This window comes from Pyrus communis, chromosome 14 (assembly GCF_963583255.1).
Source record: "Pyrus communis chromosome 14, drPyrComm1.1, whole genome shotgun sequence".
Lineage (NCBI taxonomy): Eukaryota > Viridiplantae > Streptophyta > Magnoliopsida > Rosales > Rosaceae > Pyrus > Pyrus communis.
Genome location: NC_084816.1, coordinates 13495024 through 13518287, shown reverse-complemented (window position 1 = coordinate 13518287; position 23264 = coordinate 13495024). Strand labels below are relative to the sequence as shown.

Genomic DNA, 23264 nt, shown 5'->3' with positions numbered 1-23264 from the left:
ACGTAGTCGTCTCAAAATGTGAGGTATTGTTGGAGTTTTGAGACTCTTAGTGTCCCACATCGGGGAACTTTTAGTTCCCATTGCCATTTATATAGTTCTAGTCCTTTGTTTTAGTAATTACAACTTGGACCATTTGGAAATGGATTGAAGGCTTGGGCCTTATGGTTATGTGGATTAGGTTTGTATAATATAGCCTAGTACAATTAATATTAATTAATCAAGACAAGGGCCTTGGGCCTTGGGGCCTTGGAAGTTAAAATTAATCCAAGTTCATTACTTTTAATTTCGGATTAAGTTTTTTAATTAACATATTAATTAATAAACGTTTAATTAACAGGCACAGATCTTAGAAAGAGTTGTGTGTTTTCAAATATGCTCAACAGGTATTTGAAAGGGTGTGAAACAACCTATATATTTGCAATCACAGTTTCCAAATAGAATCATCATTTTCTTCCTCTTTCTCTTCCGTACAAAATTTCCAGAGAGGAAACACACAAAACAATTCACTAGAATTTTATAATCTAGTGCGAGTTATAGAATTAGGTAGTTGTATCTTAGTCGAGCAGACGTTGTAGAACCATAAGCACAAGAGTGGGACGGAAATACTGTACGAAAGATATAGCTTTTGCGCTAGCCTCTACCTGTGGTTAATCAAGTTAGTACCAATTTAATTCCTGTATTTATTCATGTTATTTCATTATGTATAGCAAATATTTTTCGTCATTAAAGTATTTCAAGTTCTATTATTTCTATTATTTTTATTTATTTCTGAATTGTTCTCCAACACAGTTGTTAATCTTTTGTAGTGTTTGAGCTACTGTTTATCGTCTGGGTAGAGTTGTCTGTATATTTCTCAGTTGAGGAAGAATGAATACAACAGTGTAATGTATGAGGATATGAGAGCGAGAAACAACACTTTATACGTTGTTGGCAAGTTTTTATTTTATTTTATTTATTTTTTTAATTTTTATTTGTCGAAACTGTTGGCAAGTTTATTTGTAAGGAATGTGTTTGCAAAGAATATGTTTACCAACAAGTATAGGAATCTAAAAGTAGATTGGTCATGTTGATTTTGGGTACGACATACTTGAAAAGTGAAGGCATGAGATGAAATTACTGAGGGAGTGTGTTTATCCTGTACCCATTCTCATAACTGTATGAGATAAAGACATGTTTATTTACCATGAAAAGGAACGTATCCTATTAGCAAACACAATTTGTAATCACTTGCTCTTTTTTTTCTTTTCTTTTCAAATCCATAGTTGTTAGTAAACACATGAGCGACACATTCCTTTAAAATTCATTCCAAATTTATTTAGAAGATTGTAGTGAAGTTTTGAACACCACTACCACACTCTCTCTCTTTGAATCAATCTCGCAAGTCCTAATCTATCAAATTGGAAAGGGGAAGGACGAAAGTGTTAAGAGCTTCTTACTCCTCATTCCTTCTCTATGAGTAAAATCAAAATCTAATCTAATATTGGTCCCTTAATACATTAATCTTTTATTTATTAATTATATTTTGATGTTTTAATTGTTTCTCTTTTTCTTCCTAATTTTAATGTATTAATTATACTTCATTATATAATTTTAATTTTCATTTGATTTTTCATAATATATTTTGTTGTAAATAATTAGATAAACTAATTTTTGTTTACAATATAATTGTGTTCTTCATTTATGTACATTAAATCATTTAATACATTTTAGGATATCCATTTCGGTACACATATTTAGGTACATTAATTCAATATAAAACATTTAGGTGCATATATTTCGGTACATATATTTCGGTACTAACATTTAGGTATATTAAGTCAATATAATAAATTCGGTATAGACATTCAATACATACATTTTGGTACTAACATTTGGGCACATTAGTTGAGTCTTTCAAGTTTGAAAAATGTTAAATAAAATTAATAAATTAAAAGAACTTTTTTTTTGGTGAAAAAATAAATTAAAATGTGTATATTAATAAATTCAAATGTAATTTGACACTAGGTTTTTATTAAATTTCAATTTTTTTTCAAGGATTAATGTTAAAGAAACCCCTAAATATAAAAGCCAAAGCTTAGTATTAGCGGAACCATCATTAATTAATCAATCTCTAAAGCACTGTTCTTTTTTGTATTGTTGCTTTATGGATAATTCTTATCTTGGGTTTTGTTTTAAAACATGGATTTAATGATTTTCGAATCATTTATGGACGATGATGTGTTACTATGTGAAACTGAAATGAATGCCAGTGAGTGATTTTCTAGATTTGTTGTTGTCTGGGTGGTGCAAAGCCTCAAATCAGATGTTCAAAAAACAGTTATGGTGTCTGGATTGCTATTGAGGGATTGCCGCCGCATCTTTGGACCAACAATTGGTTTCAAAAGATTGGTGCTACTTGCAGTGGTCTAGTGGAAGTTGATCGTAGATTTACAAAATTTGAGTATTTGCCAGAAGCAAGGTTAAAAATTCAACCGAATGCTGCTGGCTTTATTCCAAAGTTTATTAACATTGTTGATGTAAACACAACTTTTAGAGTTAAAATCAGACCAACTCTCACAAGCAAAAAGACCTAAGTCTCAATATTTGAGCTTTCAAGGGTTCTGAATAGATTTTCAACACAGAAGAGCTCATATCAACTTTTGTTCAAGGGAGCAGATCTAGGCTTTCACAATGGTATTCAAAAAACAAAAGAAGAATCCCAACGTGCTTAAATTTGAAATTATTTGGTAGATTTGGAACAGAGAAGAGCTTATATTAGCTTTTGTTCAAGGGGACAGAGGATTTTGATTCTTCTAGTCAGTTCGAGTTTGTTGAAGAAGAAAATTTGTCGCAATCGTCGCAACCAAAAGAAGAGTTTATCAAGGAAAGCTGGTATTAACCCATTTTGTTTATCAGAAATAAAAGTCCAATTGTAATGGTTCACAATTTTGAGATAAGCGGCAAGTAGTTCCAGAAACTAAACCCGGCTGTCCTTGTTCTCATTCTCTACTATAGCACATGCAATAACCCAAGTTTGGTTATTTGCATCCATTCCCAATGCAAACAATAACTAGCCTTTGAAAGCTCCTTTCAAGTGACACCATCCAATCAAATGTAAATCCTCTGGAATATACATGATCATCATCATAAGGCAGTACCTTCATCTTAATTGAGCACGGTTTGGTTCAGTGCGGTTTTGAGTGAAACCTAAATTGAAACTTTTTATGGCACGGTTCGGTGCGATTATGAAGCCAAACCAAAATGAAAGCAAACCATTTAGTTCGGTTCGGTTTTTTTTTTTAAAAAGTAAAATTTAAAATTTACACCTATCTACGCATAAGACGGTCTCATTTTCCAAACCGTTTACTCCCACCTCAAATTTCTTCCCCTTTTCTTGATTTTCATCATTTTTTCATCATGTAATAGGTTGTAAAATGATCCCAAATCCAACTACGTTTTCTTGAATAAGAGTTATTTACTTGTTCATCTTCACCCTTCTACATTTGCAAAAATGAAATAAAATGAATCAAAAGATAAAGTTATAGTAACATATTATACTGAATCAAAAGTTAAGGTTATTCTAAGCTGTGATTTTTTTAGAAGAGGAACAGTGTGAAACTACTATTGTCATCATGCTTAGATGTTGTAGAAGAAAATAAATTAACAAATTAAGCCTCTAAAAAGTTGGCTAGTGTTGTTGAACTTGTCGAAGAGATGAGATGAGTCATCAAATAAGTATTGAGAGAGAGAGAGAGAGAGAGAGAGAGAGAGAGAGAGAGAGAGAGAGAGAGAGAGAGAGAGAGAGAGAGAGAGAGAGAGAGAGAGAGAGAGAGAGAGAGAGAGAGAGAGAGAGAGAAAGAGATTGATGAGCGATAATTTGATTTTGTCGAATACGAGTGGAAAGAGATGACATTCTAGTGTGGTTGAGTCCATATTAAATTTATGGACTCTAACAAACAACTAATTAAAACATGATATCTAATTTGAGGTGTGTTTTCGGTTTCGATGTGGTTTTCAAAAGCAAAAAATAGAAACCAAACAGTTGTCCTACACTACGATTTGGTTTCAAAACTGCAAAATTGAACCGTTCAGTGAGGTTCTATTTGGTTCATGTTTCGGTTTTGATTTTCAGTTTCAAGTGCCCACCCCTATCCCTGTCAAATTCTTTATTGAACTTATGGTAGATGATCTTCTCATCAACATTAGAACTTGATTCATCTACACAGTGCAGACCATCTGAGTCATCTTTTCCATCATTGAGGGGAACATCTTCTACATCTCTTGCATTAAAAAATCTTCAGGATGTTGGTTGTTTGAGTTCCCATCATTACCAAACCATTCACCCTTTTCAACTTCTCTAATAAGATCATCAAGAATAGTTTCATCTGTTGCACCACCATCCTCATTATCCAAATGTAGTCACTGTCCACAAATTCACTATTAGTAGTGTCATCCTCTGCATTACCTACCATTTACAATGCAAATTATTCAAAAAAGTGTTTTCAGTACAAAACAATTGAATACTTTCAATAAAATTGCAAAATTAAATGTTTTCAAGATTACTTTCAGCAGCAACACATTTTCAGCCCATTCATCAGCTAAAATATTACCTTCATTAGCCATTTCATCAATACCTTCATCAATACCAATTTCTCCACCTTCATTTTCTACTCCTTGTCCTCCCTTATTGTCATTCCTTCCAACACCTACACTACCATCACTCTCGTATCTATTATATTCTAAATTAGTATAGTAGGCTATTTCATTCAAAATGCATAGTCATTTTCTAAGGGATCATCACCTTCTTTTTCTTTAGTTTCTTCAATTTTGATCAACTACCCTTTGTAATATATAGTGCAACCCTCCGATCCTCAATATCTTCTATAGTTACCCCTTTTTTACTATGCCACTCTCATCTAGATTCATCAAAAACTTATGTTTTAGGGAAGTTTGCTTTGGGTTTAGATTTCTAGGTACAATTCTATTTCCCTAGATCCTGGAACATACTTGCACATGTTATCCACATCTTGGTCACATTCAATTAGCCTTAATCCATCCCTATGAGACATCCCAAGAATCCTATAATGATACAAAAATGAACCCTTCGTACCCTAACTCCTTAACCACCGAATCAATCTAAAAAGAAAGACGTAAAGTCTTTGTCTACATAGTTGATGTGGTAGAAACTAACACACAAATTAAACCCTATAAATTATGCAATTGTAGTATGAGTAAGTAGAGATCGTTCTATTCCGGGGATTAGAAGGGATGCTAAACTAAACTTATAAAACTGAAAACTAAGTTAAACTAACATGAAAACAATGAGGGGGGAGATTTTGGAGGAATTTAATTAAAACAAAAGTAAAGGGCAGCAAGTAAATTAAGTTGTGAATGAAATATGGATGAAAGGATAGCTAAAGGATTCTTCTTCACACATGAAACATATGCATAAAAATCGATTTCCAGTTATTCTTCCTATAAACCATGAATGACAATGCCCTAAATTAACTGTGAACAACACTAATTATCTCTCAGATTTCCCTAATTATCTCTAAGATAGGATAGGATAAGATAATGTTCCTTTCCAATTAGGGTTCCTCTTTCTTGTGTAATTCCTTGCCATCTAAGCCTCAACTTTAATTTCTCTAGATTTTAGCACATGTCTAGCACCATTTAAACACCAAAAACGTTTAGCCCATATGCTATCCACGCATGCTATCTAATCCAAGCCCAAAACTGCTCCAAATTGCTCCATTTTGCCATTTATTGTCATCTTTACCAATTGGACCTACAAAAATATGAAAATAACTTAAATTACTATAATAAATAGAAATTAACTAAATAAATGCAAAGAAATAAGATAACAAAGTTGCTTAAATATGCTCCTATCAATAGTCAAACCAATCCTCAAGCCTTCCTGCATATGCATTTTTGGACCATTTCCCACCATGGTTAATCTTGAGGGTAAACAAATCTAGCCTGCCTACAAAGTCAATACCAAGGGTTTTAAAAGCCATAAAACAGAAACATGTAAGACTAGAAGGGTTTTGTAAGCCTGATGAAGACAAAAATCAGACAACCAAACCATGGGGACCATCACTAAAGGTTTTTATTTATTTATTTATTTACTTTTGTAGCAATGCAATTGGGACCATCAAATAGAGATAGAAAACCAGACATGCACATTGAAAACACTAAACCATGGAGACACCCACTACAAAACAAAATTCTAGAAACATACGAAAAACTAATCGGAAGGGAAAAGTCACAAAGCCCTAAAAATCAGAATTGAAAAATCACAAAACCTAAAACCCTAAGCATATTCAAAAAGTAGGATTAATTCTTACAATATTCTGGTGTTTCAATAATTTCTATCTTCCGCTTCTCCCACCCCATTGCCTCTAATGGTTTGAGGGATTGCTTTCCAAGTGACAACGCCCCTTTCTTCGATGTGCGAAGGCATGCGACGGCGAGCTGGAGAGACGTCGTGCGTACGAGCGGTGGGGTTGTGGTAGGGTTTCGATGGAACTTTGGGATCATGTGTTTGGGGGTATGAGGTCCTTGTAAAGAGTTTCTTACCTTGGTTCTCTTGGTGGGAAGAAAGTCATGCTCTGTCACACTTTGAATCGGTCTGACAAAACTCTGTAACAATGGCTTCTAAACGCTTGAATTTTCTAGGTTAGGTAGATGCATGACCATGGTTGCTTTTAGGAGCTTTACATTTTCTTTCTACAGCTTTCTCGAATGCTCATTGTTTGTCTCTTCCTCAAATGAGGATTCCTAATTCTTTCTTCGTGACACCGGGATGTATTGAAGGACTGGTGTGTTCGATCCTTTTGAGAATGCTTCGCTCTCCTCAAACGTTGAGCACTTTGACTGCTTGTCACTTCTTTTCTTCATATGAGACACTGCTTGTTGCTTTTCCTTCCCAGGCCTAGCTTTGCCTATTGATTGAATTTTCGCAGGGAGAGCCTCCGACACCATATCTTCATCCATGTAAAATTTGGTGTCGGCAAAATGCGACTCCCCTTCGGTGAACGACTTAGTATCACCGTGTATTGTTTTTAGTCCACCTCTGTAGAACTTCAGACATTGATACAAGGTTGATGGTAGGACTCCATTTTCATGAATTTAGGTTTTTTAAAATTTTAAATTTCAAAATTCAAAATTATTATTTTTTTAATTTTTAATATCCATGTGGTCTCCAAATTGACACGTGACGCCCTATCATTGTCCACATCGGCGCCACGTGACAAGTTAATGACAGTTTTAACAGAAAGCTTAAAGATGTATGAAAGTGTCCCAGAATTATCACATTTACGTATCATATTAAGATGAAAAAACTTGATGTATGAAATATTGAAAATCAAGAAATTTCATGGTAGTAAACTGGGAATTACCTAAAAGTTGATAATATAAAATAATATTAAATTTCTAGAACAGTTGTAACAATAATTTAACTATTAATTAACAATGTTGCATTATGAATGCGGAAATATATGTATACAAAATGTAGGTTGTGATGAAGAGTTGTGTTCACGTAGAGAGGGAAGCCTAACAGATTGTTACCGTTTCCCGGGAAAATATGGCAAATATACAAAAATGAGAGGCTCCCACATAGGAGACGCGCCTAAGACCGTTTCAAACCCCTTTCCAAGCTTCCAAACTTACCAAACTACCAAACTCCTACAATCCCTCGTCATCAGTACTCTGCATTACCCTCGTCAGTCCAACCTGTAACCCTTGTTTCCTTTGCCACCTTTCTCTCTCTTTCTCTTTCTCTTTCTTTTCCTAATTGTCTTTCTCCACCCCTACCCTTTCTTCAGCCCCAAAAATTAATCCAACATTGCCTCTCTTGGCCACGCCCAACATCCCTACCCCTCTCTCTCTCTCTTTCTTCCGCCATGGGCAACTGTTGCTCTCAACGCAACGCCGAGGATGCCCCCAATGACAACAATAAGGGAGACAACAACAATGCCACGGACAATAACCCTAGCGCTGCCAATTCCGCCCTCAACCCCTCCAGCCACGCTACTCACCCCAATAAACCTTCCGCCTCCCCAACTCACCCTGGAAAGGTCGCCAAGCCGGGCCCTATTGGACCCGTCCTAGGCCGCCCCATGGAGGACGTCCGTACCACGTACAGCATCGGCAAGGAGCTGGGGCGGGGCCAGTTCGGTGTTACCCACTTGTGCACGCACAAGGCCACGGGAGAGCAGTTCGCCTGCAAGACAATTGCCAAGCGGAAGCTGGTGAACAAGGAGGATATTGAGGATGTGAGGAGGGAGGTACAAATCATGCATCATTTGACGGGGCAGCAAAACATTGTGGAACTCAAGGGAGCTTATGAGGACAAGCAGTCCGTTCATTTGGTCATGGAGTTGTGCGCCGGAGGTGAGCTTTTCGACAGGATCATCTCAAAAGGACATTACACGGAGCGCGCTGCCGCTGCCTTGTTAAGGACTATAGTTCAGATCGTGCACACGTGTCATACCATGGGCGTTATTCACAGAGATCTAAAGCCTGAGAATTTCCTTTTGCTCAATAAAGATGAAAACTCTCCGCTCAAGGCTACAGATTTTGGTCTATCCGTCTTTTACAAACAAGGTATGTAATTAAGGATAATCTTGTCTCTTCGTTTCATTTCATTTATGTAACAATTAAACCACATACATATTTTCAAGCTTTGGTTTTAGCCTCAGTAATCATGTTTGTAAATTTAACCTAATTTCATCTCCAATGTTAATGGTAGCTCGGAATTCTAGTTAGTTCTTTTCAATCAGCCAAATAATGGCTTTTTGAACCGAGCGCTAAATCATTTTGATTAACTACGAGATATATGGAAAAGGAATGTTTTAAATTTTGTACTTTGTTCATCGGATTCCAATCGACAAATATAAAAATTAATGCTCTATGTGATGATAAGTGCAGGAGAAGTATTCAAGGATATTGTGGGCAGTGCATATTACATTGCACCAGAAGTGTTGAAGAGGAGATATGGGCCGGAAGTCGATATTTGGAGTGTTGGAGTCATGTTGTATATTCTTCTCAGTGGAGTTCCTCCCTTCTGGGCAGGTAACATAATTTAATCAATCAGTCTATCAATTAATCGGGAGATGGAAACTAATTATGTATGCAAGATAGAATTCATTATAAGTTATAGATTAATAATTGATTGATTGACAGAATCGGAACATGGAATCTTCAACGCAATCTTACGAGGTCACCTAGACTTTTCAAGCGACCCATGGCCTTCAATATCAACTCAAGCGAAAGATCTTGTGAGGAGGATGTTGAATTCAGACCCCAAACAGAGATTGACAGCCTTCCAAGTTCTTAGTAAGTTCATTAATGATAAAATCATACACTTACATAATACAAGTTTTAATTAATATACATCCCAAACATGATTTCTAACATGCATTTACATATATAATGTATATGGTTTTCAACAGATCATCCATGGATTAAGGACGATGAAGCACCTGACGTTCCTCTGGACAATGCTGTGCTCAGCCGGCTCAAACAATTTAAAGCAATGAACCAGTTCAAGAAAGTTGCGCTTCGGGTATGTCTTTCATCCTTATCTCTCTATTGGTCACTCACCATAAATATAAAATATACATCTACGTATCTGCGTTTGATGTTTTAAGCTCTGATGAATTGAAGAAGTGTATTTAGCATGTTACTTAATTTGTTGAAATGAACATGCATATGAATACTATATATAGGTAATTGCGGGATGCTTATCAGAGGAAGAAATCATGGGGCTAAAAGAGATGTTCAAGGGCATTGATACAGACAACAGTGGAACAATAACACTTGAAGAGCTAAGGCAAGGACTTGCTAAGCAAGGGACAAAGCTGTCTGAAGTTGAAGCTCAACAATTAATGGAAGCAGTGAGTGCTTGCTCCTTTTGCTATACTCTCTAAATCTCTTTTTTTTCTCAGCCGGAAATGCTTTTACTTATGCTTTACCTGTGCATGTTCAGTCGCCATACACATGCATGTAAATTTGGTTTATAAACTACATTAATTCCTAGCACATTTGGTTCTAATTAATATCTTTTCATTAGGCTGATGCTGATGGCAACGGAACCATAGACTATGATGAGTTCATCACAGCAACGATGCACTTGAACCGGATGGATAAAGAAGAACATCTCTACACTGCCTTCCAACACTTCGATAAAGACAGCAGCGGGTATGCAGAGATCAAGTAGATGGGTTTTTGTGTTCCTTTTACATAATGCTCTTAAATTTCAGTTACATAAGCCGTGAGTAAGGTTATAACTCATCATCGTCAACATCTTATTTATAACAATGTTGCCAAAATGCATTCTGATTATCAGGTTTATCACGACGGAAGAACTAGAGCAAGTCCTCCGCGAATACGGCATGCATGATGGAAGGGATATCAGGGAAATCATTGCTGAAATTGACGCTGATAATGTAAGTTCCAAATCCATTCATGCATGATCAGTTTTGATTAATTGAATACAGATAGTAATATGAAATTAACTGTGATGCTAATTAACATATTTTTCTTCTGGATAATGTCCTGCAGGACGGTCGAATTAATTACGATGAATTTGTAGCAATGATGAGAAAAGGAAACCCGGAAGCCAACCCGAAGAAGCGGCGTGAGGATGTATTTGTTTGATCAATTTGCGGTGGTACACAAGCATGCAGATAACATATTAACTGGGGAAAGTGGCCATCACCATGCGTAATTTAAATTATCCGACGAGATTAAGGAAAAATAATTTCAGGAGAGAAACTAATTTGGGTGCTCATGGATGTTCATCATGTACAGTATCTATAAAAAAGACAAGAAAAGGGGAGGGAATGGGAAAGGAGGTGGCTCAAGAAAACTCAATGTGTGTTGGTTTGTGAAAATTGTACGTCAAATGTATTTCATCGCTAACTAATGGTTAGGAATCAATTTGTACGTGTTTAACTAATGTATAATCTATTCTTGTCCATTAGTAGACTTCTTGTTGACTTGCTGACAAGACACTAGACAAGGCTTGCACAATCTTTTCAAGTTTCTTTCTTTGTATTTTTTTTCTTCTAAAATTTTAGGGTTACTTTTAGTTTACTACCCTAAAGTTTCGTGGTTTTCAACATTTGGTATATGAAGTTTTTTTTATTCCACAGTCATACCTTAAGTCTTAATTTTGGGACAGTTTTATACATCCGTTAAGTTTTCCGTTAGAACTTCTGTTAACTTAGGACTCAGCCTTGCTTGTGAAAGCAATAGGCTTTCCATCCTGCTGCAATGTTGCACCTATACCTTGCCCAGAAGCATCACTCTCAATAATGAAAGGTTTGCAAAAATCTGATAAAGTGAAAACTTGAGTTGACAACATGACATCTTTAAGAGTATGAGATGCCCTTGTAGCTTCATCATTCCATTTAAAATTGTCTTTCTTGGTTAAGGTTGTTAATGGACTAATGATTTTTCCAAAATGGGGAATGAACTTTTTGTGTTATCCAATTAAATCTAAAAACCCTATCAACGTTTTAACAGAATTGGGTATATGAGTTTAATTTTGTAGAATCTGCAGCCACACCTTCCTTGGATACAATATGACCTAAGTATTCCACCTTATCTGTTCCAAATGCACAATTAGAATTCTTAACAAACAAACTATGATTTTGCAAAATTTCAAACATTATTCTCAAAGTGTTGTATATGAGATTCCCAAGTTGAACTATACACCAATATATCATAAAACTATACTCATGTACACTTCATGAGATAGGGCATAAAGATTTCATTCATAAAACATTGAAATGCAGCAGGTGCATTGGTTAAACCAAATGGCATAATCGAAAATTCATAGTGGCCATCATGTGTTCTAAAAAGTTGTCTTCTCTATATCATTAAGGTTCATCTTTATTTAATGGTCCAGCTTTCAAATCAAATTTAGAAAAATAATGACCACCAAACAATTCATCCAAAAGCTCATCAATAAGAGGAATTGGGAATTTATCCCTGATAGTCATCCAATTAAGACCTTTATAATCCATGCATATCCCCCAAGTACCCTCCTTTTTCTAACTAAAATGATTGGAGATGAGTAAGTGCTATTACTAACTCTTATGAAACACACTTTCAATAATTCTTGAACGTATTTCTCAATCTTAGTTTTCTGCACATGGCCATATCTATAAGTATACTATTTGGAGGTTTGCTGCCTTCAATTAAGGGTTTTATGTGATCATGAACTCTATTTGGATGTAAAGTGCTAGGAGTTGAAAACAATACCTCAAATTCTTCTAATAAGAAATGTAATTCGTGCTGTTGAAGCTCAGTGAGATGCTCAGAGTGTTGATCCACCATAGAATTTTCCACATAATGCAATTAGGAAAAATCAGTTTCCATAAGGTAAAGAACTACTCTTACTATACTTTCTTGCAGTAGAAGCTTTTGCATTTGAAAAGCTGATATATATTCAATTTGAGTGAGAAAGGACCCTTGACTAGTAATACATAAGGTCTGAGAACCCTTTGAAAAGTGCATATAGAGCTTGTCAAAGTCCCATAGAATTGGTCCAAGGGTTCGAAGCCATTGAATTCCCAATACCACTTCACAACGCTTTAAAGGATCTGCATAAACATATGTAGTGCAACTGAAATCCTGAATTTTAACAATGGTTTGAGCCAAGGTATCTTTTATAGCCATTCTGCAATCTTTATATTAAAAGTGTGTCTAGTCAATCTCTTAACTAAATCAATATCAACAAAATTATGAGAGTTGTCTGAATCAATAAGAATTGTAATAGGACAGTTCTTGATAAATCCAGAAACTTTCACGGTATTAGTTGTAGAAGGTGCAAGAGTGCCAAATAAAACACATGCAGTAATTTCTAGTTCTTCATTTTCCAATCTTCATTTTCTACTTCTGCAATCTCAGGATTTTGAACATCTTGAACATCAATAAGCAGTAATTGCTTATCCTCACAAGAGTGACCCCTTACATATTTCTCTTTGTAGTGAAAACATAACCTATTTTTCCTACAGTGGTCTACTTCTTTAGGCGTTAACCTTCAAACATTGTTAAACTTAGGACGATTATCAACCATTGCTTGATTAGTGGCATTTTCCAAGACTAGTGATTGAAAACTGGGTTGAATTGTTGGTGATTTGTGCCAAGATTTTACCTTTAAATCTGAGAGATTAGCATCAATTTGTTGGGCAAATGCAGAAGCTTCAAGAACATCTTTAGGTTTAAGAAGCTTCACATCATACCTCAATTCTGCTTTTAACCCACCAATGAAATAAGATTTGAGAAGAGTAAGACTTAGATCTTTTGTGCGATTGGATAGTCGACAAAAATCCAAGATATAATCTCGAAGAGTTCCTATCTGCTTTAACTTAACCAAATTCTCTGCAAAATCTTCAAACTTAGAGGGTCCGAATTTTTGACAAAGGATCTTCATGAAATCTTCCCAAGTTGAGTAATTTGTGAGACACTTTGCCCACTGGAACCATTGGAGAGCTTTACCCTCCATGTGGAAAGACGCCATTTTTACTTTCTTTGAGTCTTTAATATTGAAGAATTTAAAGTAGTGCGCAGTTTTATAAACCCATCCCAAGGGGTCATCACCCTCCATGAATCTTAGGAAGTCTATCTTCAAGAACGGAGATTGCACTTGCTAGGTATTCTGACCATAATCCTGACGACCATAATTGGGGCCGAAAGTAGGGTTTACTCCATCTTGCAGGTTCAAATTCATCGGCATAGCTTCATAGGACTCGCCGCAAGAACCATCGTTGCCCTTGGCCGCCAATGATTATAGCTGCATCAGAATCATCTATTGACTGTTCTTAAACTCAATTTTGAGATCAGCGACCATGGTTTCCAGATTAGAAACTCTAGATTCCATAGCTTTCCGGGAAACTTGGCGAGTCATACAACATCGAAGGATCGAGAAGAATCCTGGATTGGCTAATACCAATATTAGAAACCTTTTCTACATCTTCACAATTGTATAGTAATATCGTGCATTAACCAATCAACATTACAATATAACTATCTAATTATTATAACTCATTCCTTATATAGTAACTTTCCTAGCTTACTCCATAAGCTACCTTCTAACAACTTCTAACAAACCAACCTTATCTACTAATATTCTGTCATCTTGACAGTGCATTTGGCACATTGTAATGATGCCACTTGGCATCCTAACACAGGGATTAGTTACTGATGCAAAAATTTCGAGGTAGATAAAAATAGGTTTTAAGCCTTTTACTCTTTAAAGCTAAAAACCAACACTGCAAACAGATGATGCAAATGAATGGGAGGATAGATCTTGCTCGGATTCATTAAAGGCCAACAGTTTACAATAAGCAAGATTTGATTCCTCGCAGTAATGAATAATACACTTTACACTAGAAACTTCTCACTCAAGCAATATATCCAAATTGTATGTAAACACAAAGTGAGTAAAAAACAAGAACTAGATATGTAACAAGATTGATTACTAGAAATCTCCACTTGGAAAATTGGGGGTCATTCAGCAGACCACACCTAAGAACAAGATATAGTAAAAAGCTGTCAAATAAGTACAATCAAGCTTAATCACTTAAGAATATATCCTATTCTCTATGTGGTAGCTAAGTACCTAACAAAGATTCTCTCCCTTGCAGATTTGGCTTCTAACTAATGAAGGCTATAGGTTATCCTTGTTACTTTAGAAATGTAGAAATGCAAATATGATCTCGAGGAAAATCAGCTCCTCCAAGATAACAAGATAACAATGAATCTTCGATGAGCCAATGTACATGATCTAAGCAAACAGAAAAAGTTATGCCCAAATCATATAAAGATGAAGTCTAGGATTTGAGTTTAATGTATAAAATAATATATATATATATATATATATATATATATATATATATATATATTGTTGTGACATATGTTCTTATCAATATTGTGATTGTGTAAATCCTAAGTAGAGATAGATTAATAATCCTTTGAAATTTGGAAGATCTTTCCTAATAGACTTTGTATTACTTGGAAAGCAAGTTTCTCTCCTCCTTATTACTATAAATAAAGGCACAAGGACTGGGGAATTAATACATAATTCCTCAAGCCTATTCTCCACTATCTTTCTATCTAGGCCGCACCCCTCATTTAAATGTAGGCCACAACATGTTATTTGCATGCTCTTCACACTGTGCTAAAAAGACTTTATTCATGTTCAATCATGGGAGTATTACATTTCAATTATTTTTAATTGATTAAATTTTGATTTTATTGAATTCATATACTTTTATTGATTCAATTTATTTTCTTTTCTTATGTTGAATGTGATACAAGTTTGAAGATGAAAGCCGAAATTGAAGAAAGAATTTCTACAAACCTATTCACAATATTCATCACGCAATCCAGCTTGAAGATGAAAGCCGAAATTGAAGAAAGAATTTCTACAAACCCATTCACAATATTCATCACGCAATCCAGGTTCTTCTAAAACAACGGTGTTTATCTCAATATTTTTTCAGCCTTGATTGCATGAACTTTCACCATAATGCATGACCCAACTTTATGATTTACAAATTTTAGATTCTACATAAATTGTTTATGCAATATATCCATAATAGTCTTATTATGTGAATTAAATATGTGTGAATAAAGAAAGCAAAAAGAAAGAAGAAAACCCTAGAACTCGACTAGGGCCTGAAAACATGGATATATATATGTTTCAGATTTGGGCTTGATTTATGAGAGCCCAGTGCTTGAGCACTAAGCTCGCGTTGGCCTATGTCTAAACCATGGCTTGCAGCCCACGGCTGAGCCAAGCCCAGTTGAGCCATATAGCTTACGGCCCCAGCACAAAACGACGTCATTTTAGACGTCTTCTTCCTCTAGCCTTTTGCACCTCAACGGAATCGAGGACTGGGCCCGTAGCCACACTTGACACACCCCGACCGAGATTGGAGCGTGCTGGCCGTCACTCAAAGGTGACGTAGCCATGTGCACGTGCGGAAGCTAGTAAGTAGTAATATAAAGGTACGAAATAATTAAAAACTAGCATACAAGTACTAGAATAAGTGCTAGTTAGTGCTATACAAATTCAGAGCAGGTCTATAGCAGTCCAAATAAAACGACAACAGTAGTACGCCCGAAGGCGACCCTACAATGTGGAGTGTCTGTCAGAACGCCGAAAAGCTCTCAAGGGAAACCACCGCAACGGCTAAGCAACTAGAACCTGGAGGGGCGCAAAACAAAAGCGTGAGTGGGCAAAAACAAAGCTCTTTGAAAACCATTTCATAAAATACATTCTAACCCCTCACCGTAAAACCTGTATACTTCCCAGGAAATAAACATATGTACGTATGTATAGATATGCCCAACATGCTCAAGGGTATGCCAATCATGCTCAAGATATGCCATGTCAAAACCTCGTAATGAAATGTATGTGCTCAGGTATGAATCATATCAATCACATAATCCTCTGGCAGCCGGAGTCACCTAACGTGACCTGTACGGCTGTATATAGAGCTCAAATCTCAATCTCAATAACTAAACCTGCCCACAAGTCGGAACCAGTCTATGTGGTCTGTACGACAGGCCTGGGTGTAATACATATATACGCTCTAGTGCTACGATCACGTGAAGGCTGTGCGAATAATCGCGGGTCACCTACGAGTCGGAACCACCTAATGTGGTCTGTACGACAGGCCTATGCACCTAGCTTGGATCCAAGCTGAGCGTATGGCGCGGGAGGTGAACAACACGTGAAGGACTGTGCCCTACTCTGGGCGGGAGCACTAACACCGGGGGTGCAGGTTATGAGCTCTCTAAGCATCTCTAAACACTATGTAATGCAATCGTTAATTAACGCTTACCTGGCACTTACCTATGCCTCCACAGCACCCACATATAAATATATATGACATATGCATATGTATATGTATGCCACAAATAATGCATGCAAAGATGCATAAACGATAAATAATAAAGTGCATGGCATAAGGCAAATAACCCTTTTTAATTCAATTTCTGGGAATATAAATGTATATAGGTATATACGGAAAACAAAAGCCCACTCACTGGTATGTAGAAGGGTCGTAGCCCCCCTGTCTTGCGTGTGCACGCTCGTCCTCTGGGTACGTGTCACCTAGATGCGAAACAACTATAAAAACGTTAACTTTAAAGCACATAACCCGTTTCTCGTAATAACTTCTCATACATTGCTCAAAATGGACAAATGAATATACCCACGTGCTCTACACAACCTCAGGATCACAACCATATTTTTAGAAAAATTTTTGGACCCCGCACGCGCCCCCACGCGCCAGCACAGGCACGGACCTACGCGCCACCCACGCGCGGCCACGTGCCAGGCACACTGACGGTGTCAACAGACGCCGTCAGGAATATTCCGTCAAACTGACGGAATATTCCGTTAAATCTAACTGGTTCCGTTAATGGCGTTAGGAATATTCCGTCGCCTTCTTCCTTCGATCGCCGGCAACGTCGCCGGCGCCGGAAACTGGGAAAACCTGCAACTCAGGTTTTCTCACTCATTTTTCAACCGTTTTTCGTGATTTTTGGACCAAATGAAAGCCCTAGACTAGAAGAACAAGTCCCAACAAGTTTTAAGGGCTAAAACTAAGAGATTATACCTGCCCAAAAACTCCAAGTTCGGCCAACTTCGAACCAGGCCTTCCCGACGTCCAAAATCGTCCAACGAGCTTCTCCGACACTCCTGGGAACCTCACAAACACAACTACGAGTTCAGAAAACCCAAAAACTTAATGTACAAACTTTGCATGAACAGTACACAATTCGGACCACTTCGAAACGACGTGAAAATGGTAGTTTTCTTACCTGAAAATGGTACCACTAGACTCCTCTCAACTTCACGAGCTTGAAGGTGTACCTGGCTCCCTCGATCTACTAAGATTTGAGGGGTTTTGGGGTTGTCCGTACCGTTTCTAAGGAGAAGGAAGGAAGAGAGCACGGGAGAGACAGAGAGAAGACAGAAGGAGAGAGAGAGACAGTGTCTGTCTGTGGGAGTGTGTGTGTGGTCCAACACATGCCACACCACACCAAAACAACCCACAACGTGACAACAAAAAAAAAAAAAAAAAAAAAACGAACTAAGGGTAAAAAGGTAATTTCACACGTGCGTTTAATAATCCCGGGACGGGATGTCACAACCTTCCCACCTTAATAGAATTTCGTCCCGAAATTCAAAACAACCTAGTAACCACCCCTAGTAGCCAAAGAACAAACGAGGGTACAAATCCCTCATCCGATCTTCTGTCTCCCACGTTGCTTCCTCAACTGAATGGTTTCTCCACAGAACCTTCACTAAATTCACTGTTTTGTTCCTCAGAACCTTCTCCTTCCAATCAATGATCGTCACCGGTTCCTCATCGTACGTCAAATCTGGGTTAATCTCAAGCGGTTGAGGAGGTATCACATGAGATGGATCAGCGACATAGTGTCGGAGAATGGACACGTGAAAAACATTATGCACTCTAGCCAACTCCAGAGGCAACTCCAACCTGTAAGCTACCTCACCAACTCGTTCTGTGACTACGTATGGTCCGATGTACCTGGGGCTCAACTTCCCTTTCTTTCCGAACCGCACAACACCTCTCCACGGTGAAAGCTTCAGAAATACCCAGTCTCCGACCTCATATGCCCTGTCCGTAGCATGCCGATCCGCTAGACTCTTCTGCCTGTCCTGAGCTGCTTTCAGGTTAGACTTGATCACCTGAACGTTCTGAGTAGTCTCCTCAACAATCTCTGGACCTACTAAAACTCTCTCGCCAACCTCTGACCAACACAACGGTGTGCGACAAGCTCTGCCATACAAGGCCTCAAATGGCGCCATTCCAATGCTTGAATGAAAACTGTTGTTGTAAGCAAATTCCATCAAATCTAACCGCTGGTGCCAAGCATCACCAAACTGCAACACCGAAGCTCGCAGCATATCCTCCAAAGTCTGAATAGTTCTCTCTGACTGCCCGTCGGTCTGTGGATGATATGCCGTACTATAAAGTAATCTCGTGCCCAAAGCTTCCTGGAAAGCTACCCAAAACTTCGATGTGAATCGTGGATCACGATCCGAGACAATACTCACTGGGACACCGTGGTACTTCACAACCTTCGAAATGAACAACTCCGCTAAACGGCTCAGAGAATACTTCTCTCTTACCGGAATAAAATGAGCCGACTTAGTGAGTCGATCAACGATCACCCAAATGCCGTCAAAGCCATTATGTGTACGCGGGAGCTTATACACAAAATCCATGGTGATATTTTCCCATTTCCACTCCGGAACGGGAAGTGGCTGCAACAACCCAAACGGCTTCTTCCTTTCTGCTTTAACTTGCTGACAAACAGCACATCTGCTCACATACTCGGCTATCTCCCTCTTCATACCCGGCCAATAGTAAAATGGTCGAATGGTATGATACATTTTCGTAGCTCCTGGATGCATAGCGTAAGCCGAGATATGTGCTTCATCGAGAATTTCTTTCTTCAACTCCGCACAATTAGGCACGAACATTCTACCTTCAAGCATCAACATGCCATCCGAATCACGAACTCTGAGGTCTCGCCTCCTTCCTTGCTCTCGAGCTTGAATAAGTTCTTGAGTCTCCTGATCAGCTACTTGGGCTTCAAGCACCCGATCAACAAGTATCGGCCTAACTTGAAAATTAGCAAGTAATGCCACATCTCGATCTTCGGCTTCTAGCCTTACTCCCGTAGTACGCAAGTCCACCAAAAGAGGAGCACGACTAGCGTACAACGCGTTAATACGGCCCTGTGACTTCCTGCTAAGTGCATCAGCCACTACGTTCGCACGACCAGGATGATAATCAATCGTGCAATCGTAATCGCTGAGCAACTCCAACCACCTCCGCTGACGAAGATTAAGTTCTTTCTGAGTAAAGAGATACTGGAGACTCTTGTGATCTGTAAAGATCCTGCACTTTTCCCCGTAAAGATAGTGTCTCCACAACTTCAACGCAAAGATGATAGCAGCCAACTCCAAGTCATGTGTAGGGTAATTCATCTCATGAGGTTTCAACTGCCGCGAAGCATAAGCAATCACCCTACCATGCTGCATCAATACATATCCCAAACCATTTAAGGAAGCATCACTGTAAACCTCGAAATCACCACTATCGTCTGGGAGTGCCAAAACAGGTGCATGAGTGAGACAATGCTTCAACTGCTGGAAACTCTGCTCACACCTATCATCCCACTCAAATTTAACATTCTTCCTCGTTAACCTCGTCAGTGGTAAGGCGATCACCGAAAAATCCTTAACGAATCTCCGATAATACCCTGCCAATCCAAGGAAACTTCTCACCTCGGTGACGGTTCGCGGTTGCTCCCAATTCTCTACCGCTGCAACCTTCTGAGGGTCAACCAAAATACCCTGAGCAGAAATGACGTGCCCCAAGAATGCAACTTGGTCTAACCAGAACTGGCACTTGCTAAACTTAGCATATAACCGGTGTTCCCTCAACCTTTTCAACACCAAAGTAAGATGTCGAACATGCTCCGCTTTCGACTTAGAATACACCAGAATATCGTCAATGAAGACAATGACAAATCTATCCAAGTAAGGCTGGAATACTCGGTTCATCAAATCCATAAAGGCGGCTGGTGCATTCGTCAACCCAAATGGCATAACCAGAAACTCGTAATGACCGTAACGAGTCCTGAACGCCGTCTTAGGGACATCATCCCTACTGATCTTCAGCTGATAGTAACCAGACCTCAAGTCTATCTTAGAGAACACGCAAGCACCTCTCAGCTGATCAAACAAATCATCGATACGAGGCAAGGGATAACGGTTTTTAATCGTCACCCGATTGAGTTGCCTGTAGTCGATGCACAGCCTCAAAGTTCCATCCTTCTTTCTCACAAACAACACTGGAGCGCCCCAAGGCGAAGTACTAGGCTGGATAAATCCCTTATCTACTAACTCCTGCAGCTGAACTTTCAATTCCCTTAACTCCGCGGGAGCCATACGATAAGGAGTTAAAGAAATAGGATTAGTACCTGGAAGCAACTCAATGGTGAACTCTACGTCTCGATCTGGGGGTAAACCAGGTAAATCCTCGGGGAATACATCAGGGAAGTGTCTGACCACTCTCACATCCTCCACTCTGCTAGTAACAGCCTCCTCCAGCATCACATGAGCCAGATACCCCTGACAACCCTTAGTTAACAACTTTTTCGCTCGAAGCGCCGAAATAACGCCATATCTCACCCCACTCTGTTCACCCACAAAAGTAACCACAGGTAGTCCAGGTCGGTGAAACGTAACTACCTTCCCGTAACAGTCAATGTTGGCACGATAGAAGTGTAACCAATCCGTGCCCAGAATCACGTCAAAGTCCACAATATCTAACGGGATAATATCAGCTGATAAAGCAACTCCCTCTCCGATCACTGGACATCCTGGGTACACACAATCTACGACACAACTCTCTCCTCTAGGCATAACAAACTCTAAATCATACCCTAGAGGTGTGGGGCGAGGTTGCGTCGCTTAAGCAAACGTATGAGAAATTACGGAATGTGTAGCTCCACAATCAATTAAGACTCTAGCAAAACAACCAAGAATGTTCAACGTACCCATAATCAAGTCTGGGTTGTTCTGAGCGTCCTGCAGAGAAATATTGTGAAGACGCCCCTGTCCCTGCTGACGCCCACCGCGGCCTCTGCTCGCCTGAACACAAAGTCCCTGAGCACCACGCCCCTGACTGGGCTGGCCTGACTGTCTCGAAGATCCTGCACTGCTAGTGGCAATCTCCCCCTGCTGATACTGTCCTCCCTGATACCACTGTGAACCACCCGCTGGGGCTGGAGGATACGGCATATAGCCGCCCGAATACTGGGGATAGCCACCCTGGGGATAGGGATCCTGAGGATACTGATACTGCCCAGGAGCAAAAGGGACAGCATCACCCTGATAGTGGTAAGCACCACCTCGACCCGTCTGGCCGTAGCTACTAGTACCCTGAATCTGCTGGAGTGGTGCAGGCGGTGGCATAAAGGTCTGATGTGGTTTCTGCTGCTGCTGACCCTGGGGACAATTCGCCGCTCTATGTCCCACCTGTCCACATGTGAAGCACCCGTTGCTACCACGTCTACACTCGCCGAAATGCCGGTTGTTACACCTACGACAAACTGGGGCTCTGCCTCGCCCACCATCGCCCTGCCTCTGGCCTCTAGCGCCACCAGCAAATCTACCTCCACGACCCTGTCCAGTGGCACTGAAGCCACCACTCGAAGAACTAGAACTAGCTCCACCTCTCTTGAAGTTCTGAGTCTGACGGGGCCCGAGCGATGCCTGACCTTTGCCTTTGTCATCTTTCTTCTGGTTGCCGTCCTTCTCTTCATCAGTATCGCTCGACATATTCTCGGAATCCTCGATCCTCAACAGTATCTCATAGAAGTCCCGGTAAGTCTCACTATGGACCGTAGACGCCATAGAACGCCACTTCTTCCTGGTGCCCAGACGGAAAAGACGGAGCATCTCCGCCGGATTACCAGCGACATCAGGGTGATAACGGGACAAGTCCGTAAACTTACGGTAGTACTCATTCGCTGACATCTTCCGCTGTTTCAGTTCGGAAAACTCCTGTTTCTTACGGTCGATGTACTCAGGGGGAACATACCTTCTCCTAAACAACCTCGTAAAAACATTCCAATCAACCCTCTGATCCGGAGTCAACCTACGAAGCTCCTGCTCCCACCAAGCTGCCGACTCCGTATCAAGAAACCAAGCGGTCGTCTCAACCCATCTCTCCATAGGCAAGTTCCCCTGATTATGTAGCACCCGGAAAGTCTTCTCTATGTGTTCTAGCCAGCGCTCTGCGCTCTCGGGTCCCTCACTGCCCTTAAACTTATCCAGCTTCAAGTTGTACATAGTCTCCAGAGGAGTCCTCTGGGGAGGGCGCATCACTGCCTGAAGGGCTGTAGCAAAAGCTTCCCCCAACTGAGTAATATCGGGGAAACTAGGCTCAGAAGAGCGACGGGGTTCCCGACGAGGCGGCATAGTTCTGACAGAAGACACCAAAATCATTAGAATACTCACAAGGACACAGGACTGCCAAACCTAGGCTCTGATACCAAACTGACACACCCCGACCGAGATCGGAGCGTGCTGGCCGTCACTCAAAGGTGACGTAGCCATGTGCACGTGCGGAAGCTAGTAAGTAGTAATATAAAGGTACGAAATAATTAAAAACTAGCATACAAGTACTAGAATAAGTGCTAGTTAGTGC

General features: G+C 39.4%; 1 protein-coding gene across 1 annotated transcript; it reads left to right on the top strand.

Annotated features, from left to right (window-relative positions):
* The first annotated feature begins 7781 nt into the window (after positions 1-7781).
* On the top strand, positions 7782-11074 carry LOC137715508 (calcium-dependent protein kinase 17). Its single transcript, XM_068454857.1, has 8 exons — positions 7782-8586; positions 8911-9054; positions 9166-9318; positions 9435-9547; positions 9711-9878; positions 10055-10182; positions 10331-10430; positions 10546-11074. Exons 1-8 carry the CDS (start codon positions 7884-7886, stop codon positions 10639-10641), a joined length of 1605 nt encoding a protein of 534 aa, XP_068310958.1. The 5' UTR covers positions 7782-7883; the 3' UTR covers positions 10642-11074.
* Positions 11075-23264: the final 12190 nt, after the last annotated feature.

What these genes read in the sequence shown, in the direction of transcription:
- LOC137715508 (XM_068454857.1), top strand. Translation starts at nt 7,884, where the DNA reads ATGGGCAACTGTTGCTCTCAACGCAACGCCGAGGATGCCCCCAATGAC. An exon ending in ATCCGTCTTTTACAAACAAG is followed by an intron (nt 8,587 to 8,910) that starts GTATGTAATTAA and finishes TGATAAGTGCAG; the next exon opens with GAGAAGTATTCAAGGATATT. An exon ending in CTGAAATTGACGCTGATAAT is followed by an intron (nt 10,431 to 10,545) that starts GTAAGTTCCAAA and finishes AATGTCCTGCAG; the next exon opens with GACGGTCGAATTAATTACGA.